At 39.9% G+C, this 5,653-nt stretch overlaps 1 protein-coding gene across 1 annotated transcript in view; it reads left to right on the forward strand.

Annotated features, from left to right (window-relative positions):
- The first annotated feature begins 1,267 nt into the window (after positions 1-1,267).
- Positions 1,268-5,653, forward strand: part of LOC112136457 (ATP-binding cassette sub-family G member 4) — a 15,615-nt gene continuing 11,229 nt past the window's right edge. The window contains exon 1 of the mRNA XM_024258165.2: positions 1,268-1,880. Coding sequence (XP_024113933.1) covers positions 1,637-1,880 — 244 coding nt within the window. The 5' untranslated portion in view covers positions 1,268-1,636. The remainder of the gene's footprint in view (positions 1,881-5,653) is intronic.

Raw genomic sequence — 5,653 nt, forward strand, 5'->3', positions numbered from 1 at the left:
AGCTGCTAAAAGAAAGAGAACAATGAGCTCAGCGCTCACAGGCAGTGCTGTCCTGTCCACTCTGGGCCATGCAGAAGACTCCTTGAATCCTTGCCAGTCTCTGAAGAGAGCTCTTCTCAGCGTTTTGGACATAGCCATTGTAGAGATGGAGACAAGGTTCTCCAAAAGCAATCTAGAGCTGATGAAAGCAGTTAATAGTCTTCAACCTCAATCTCACTCTTTTCTGGATGTTTCCATGTTAAGCCCTCTGCAGAAAATGGCAGGAAGTGACAGTGACAAACTCTTCAATGAGATTCTGGTTTCAAAAATAATGTTGGAAAAAGAGTTCAAAAAGACTGATGCTGGTGGCAATGTAGAGTTTGTAGACCTCTCCACCATCTGCAAATATCTACATGGGTATAAGAATGCCTTTCATCAGCTCCATCTCATGTATGTGACCTCCATCGTGATTGGTGTGTCATCTGCATCATGTGAAAGCTCTTTCTCTACTTTGTCTCGAGTTCTTACCCCCTTCCGCTGCACCATGCTACATGAGAGAAAACAACATTTAGTTATCTTGGCTCATGAGAAGGCAATAACCAAAAGCCTGGATATGGACTCATTTGTTCAGACTTTTGCATAAAAAAGCAGACGGCTAATGCTGTAATGACTGATACAAGACATGCTCTGTGTTCAGCGATTAATAAACAACAGTGACAAAAAATACATGTAGTAAATAAAAGACAAAAAAAAACAACTAAACCAAAGATAAACTTGAACGTAAACAAATAAAAGTGATACAAACTACATCATAAATAAAAAAGATGCTTAAGGAAGGCCAATAAGAGATGCATAAACAGACAGGCTTCAAAATTATGAAAGTAACAAAAAATACACAAAAGGAATTAAAAAATAAAAACAAATTACACTGACTCACTTAAAAATGAATAAATTAATTTCTAAAAATGTAGTCTCCACAGGGCATAAGCTAGTGTGACATCTGCACCACCCCCTAGCCAGGGTAAATGCAGAGGGTATCCTAGTGCCAGGAATGCCATCCTACATAAAATATTCATTCATTCATTCATTTTCCTGACCGGTTTGTCCCTTTCGGGGTCGCGGGGGTACTGGAGCCTATCCTGGCTGCTGATGGGCGAAGGCGGGGTTCACCCTGGACAGGTCACCAGTCTGTCACAGGGCCTCAATCACACACATTCACTCTCACATTCACACCTAGGGGCAATTTAGAGTCACCAATTAACCTATGAAGCATGTTTTTGGACGGTGGGAGGAAGCCGGAGTCCCCGGTGAAAACCCACGCATGCACGGGGAGAACATACTGAAGACAAATTACATGGATCACAAAAGACAATAGTTATAGCTCAGTTATCTTTCATTTTTTAATGCATTTTATGCTCTCAGGAGGATTTGACATCCTAACCTCTTGGTATACCCAAACTTGCCCCCCCGATATTCTGTTTGCACCCCCAACTGGGGCTGGCTAGATCCGGCCCTGAAAATATGTATTATTATATTGATAAATTCAATATTTCAAATAATTTTACTCACCAAAACATTCCTTGGTTTGACCAGATTTGTCAAATCGGGTTGGGGTTGGACAGATCCATACTGATGCTGCTGTTCTGCACTTACAGATATGGATAACAAGGCGCTGGAACCGGATTCAGCTAATGTCCCCATAGAGGGGGCAATCACCTGTAATGGGGGTGGCCACCCTCCACTACAGCCAGAGCCTTCGATGGGGCTCAACCTGAAGAGGATGCAGAAGCATTTTGTTGCTGCGCCGCACTTCTCCCACTTACCTCAACGCTCTTCTGTGGACCTCGAGTTCATCAACGTCTCCTACAGTGTCCAGGAGGGCTGGTGGTGGAGGAGGACAGGTACTCTTGGTTTAGCTGGAACACAACTACCGTTGGACTGACACAAAAAAGTCAGAGCACTTTAGTCACTTTAGTCCCAAACTCTGAGAGTGGATTCACTATTTTTGGGTTACTGGGCCATGAGTGGGCCTAAGACAGAACCATTGAGGACTGGATGTGAGCAGGCTGCACTGGTTATCCGAGGATCATTCACATTGAAGCACTGACAAATGTTTGATCCAAAGCTGGTTTCTTCTGAAGGTCCTCTTGGTTTAAGGGGCCTCTGGTCATACTCAAGATCGTGCCAGAAATAATCTTTAGCCGGAATTTGAAATTTAGCTACAGAAATTCCCTAAACGTTAGGAAAACCCTTTCAAAAATGATCCTTAAAAAACTTTTCAGAACTGCAGCTTTTGAGCTTTTAAATGGGAATAAACTGTCAACCAGTTTAGTGTCCAAGATGAGCTTCAAATGGGTCAGAGAACGTTCATTGTTTTATTTCTTTCAAGTCAAGATTAACAAGTGTTCACATTTGTAGAACTACACCTCTGGAAAAAAAGGAGACGAAATTTTGTGTCTGCTCATTTTTAAAAAAACGTTGTGATAAAATAACATTTTTTTGTCTGCTCATTTAACCTATTTTTACTTTTAAAAAATGTCGAGGCATAGCAGATTAAAAATAGCTCCCTTGCTAACTCTGGTGCATTGGCAGCAATGCTTTTTAATGTGTAATAAATTAATAAATAAATAATTTTACTTGATTTGGCAGGTGTTAAAGGTCACCTTGACTTTTTATTGGAAACAAGAAAAATGTGGTCCTTTGAAATCCATTTGATATAGGACCTCTATTTACATGAAGATGAACAAACTTGTGTGGTTTACTTTAGTGGGAATCATTGGCTGAATATGAGAACTGGACTGGGTGAGTCCCTCCCCCCTTAGCCTTCTAAGCAGGAAGTATTATCTGGTTTTGAGAAGCCAAAATCTAATCGACCACCACAGAGAAATAAACAGCTATTACTCATTCTAATATTGTGTCACATGTGTCAAAGTTTACATCATTTTATTTTATTGTTTTTAATGGCCCGATGTTCTGTTGCACTCATCTCTAACGTTTATAATTTTGACAAAATATATATTTTATGGAGAGTAAAATATTTAAAGTTATTTAAGGTTTAAGTTGATTTGTTCTGGAATAATATTCCTGCCTTTTTATTATTCATAATTATGCAAAAAATTTACAGTTTTAAAGTAAAAAAATAAAAAGGCATTTCGCTAGATTTTTTGACTATTTTGGCATTTACTAAGATTTTTTTAGGCTATCTTGGAGTTCAGCTAATATTTCAGCTACATGCTAGCTGTTTTGGCTAATCAAGGCTTTAATAGTTTTTTAGGCCGTTTGGAGTTCAACTAATATTTCAACTACCTGTTAGCCGTAACGGCTAATTTACACTAGATGTTTTGGCTAATCTAAGTTTTTTTTTTAAAGTTCTTTAGGCTAATTTGGCATTTAGCTAATATTTTTGCTAGCTATCAACTTTAGCATTTTCAGCTATCAGTTGCACCATTTTTGGCTATCAGTTTCTGTCAGGGATGATGGTGAAGGACCCAAATGCAGGAGATTTGGTGGCAGAAACTCAAACATTTACTAAATAAACTCAAACATAACAAAACCAGGCGACCGCACCAGTGACGGAACAGAACAGATGACCTGACAATGAGAACTTAAAAAAACAGACACTTAAATACACTGAGGTTAATTAACTAAATGAAAACAGCTGTGGATGATTTAACCTGAAAATGGTGGGACTGACAGGGGAAAACAGAAGATGAAAAAACTTAAGCACGGATCATGACAGTTTCAGCATCTTCAGAGGCCAAATTCAGTTTACAGCATTTACACAAGCATTATTGTAGATAATGCAATTAATGTTAAAAAGTTACAGTTTTAAAGTTTTACAAATGTAGTTTTAGAGTGTTCAATAAATGTTTATCCTGTTTATCCAACCTAAGGTGTTTTAAATTGTGGCCCCCTGTGTGAATGAGTTTGACACTCCTGCTTTAACTGATCCCTTTTTTAACATTTTGTTGATAGGGCTGCCACGATTATTCGTCTAATCAACTATTAAAATTGTCGACGAATAATTTGGTCGTCAAAGAGTCGTTTTTGTTTGGTTTTTTCCTTGTTTTGATCTTAAAACTACTGTTCGCGCTTTCTAATGCCGGGTCTGCCTTTGTCTTTGTCACACATACGCAGTGGTGCTAATCCGGTCAGCAGTGACGTCACAGGAAGTTCTCGATAGGCTCATAGCAACACGCTAGCTCAAAAATGTGGGAAGCAAAAGGAAAATAAAAGAGGAAAAAGTGTCAAATGTAATTTCAAGACAGAACTTGTGTTCCATGAGAGCACTATGGCGATAAATGATCACCTGAAGATGAAGCATGTTGAGACTGAGTTTGATCACGCTGAACAGAGAGCTTCGTCTAGCTAAGCTAACATCGCGCTAACACAGCTAGCGCTGCCGCGGCTGTCATTACTGCGTTGTTTGGAGATGAACCAGAAGATCTGCAGCAGATCCGTGTCTACGGCGCTTCTGTCTGCATATGAACGTTTCATAGTCTGCGCTCTTCTAACCAAACGCCGCGAGGACGGCGCGGATAATGAGTTTACACTGGAAATGAACCGCTCGTCCAAGGGTTCGTTCATATTCCGCCGCGGTCACGCCGTTCGGTTCGAAGAGCGGACTATGACCATAGACTGTATATAAGAATTACTGAACTGAACAAGCCCCCCTCCTTCCGTGTTCCATATAGGAAGTACCACTGGGTTGATAAAAGGCCAAAGTCCCATTGACTTACATTGAGAAACAGACAGTTATTTCTCAGTCATTTTATATGTCAGAATAATCATTCTTCCTCTGCTCTTTAAATTAGGATTAGAAAAAAGAAGTTAAGCAGAAAGCTTAACTTCTTTTTTCTAATCCTAATTTAAAGATTTCTTTCCATTATCACAAGTTATTAGAGTTATAAATTGACCAATCAGCTCAATAAGCGTTTGTGGGTCTGACGTCGACCGTCTGGGGGGTTTGATTGACAGATGATGGGTAGCCAATAGGAGCAGACTTCATCAATGGGTCCGTGAAGACCTTTTAACACCTACTTTACAATTCAACAATGTACCAATCATTGTCCTACTGTTGTTTTCCTCAATGGAATGTACCGATGCAGCAGTTTAAAACAACAAGAGGAGCATGCTGTCGACATGTTTAGATGAGGATTTACTCTGTAGAAATAGATGTCACTCTGAGGTTAGTGCTTTGGACTTTTTTGTTTGTAGCTTATGAAATCTAAGTTGCATATATGCGCATAAAATCACCAAACAAAGTTTCGCCGCACTTTTCCAGCTTCAGAATTAGACGCAGCCGTCTGAAGAGCGCGAGACAAAATTGAAAGGACCTGGTCGTATTTTCAAACAGAATAAAGATCCAGCTGTTCACTTGTTAGGATGGATATTTATTTTAAATACAGCTGAACGCGCTTCTCACGTGCATCTGATCAGACTGTAACCTGGCAGCGCATGTGAAGAGACAGCGCGAGAGGGGGTCAGCAGCGTCACTCAAATGCTCCTTTTATCTCAACAAAAATGAATAAATGTAAGTAAATCCAAAAGGACCGCTGACAGAATCAAATGTTGGAATGGTTCTCCCTCAAAGGCTTCAACAGTGACTTGTACGATTCTCCAGAGCCGCTGTTATTAAAGTAGAAGCTGTTTACATCCGCGGTCTCGTGGTCGA

Source organism: Oryzias melastigma, linkage group LG13, assembly GCF_002922805.2.
Source record: "Oryzias melastigma strain HK-1 linkage group LG13, ASM292280v2, whole genome shotgun sequence".
NCBI lineage: Eukaryota > Metazoa > Chordata > Actinopteri > Beloniformes > Adrianichthyidae > Oryzias > Oryzias melastigma.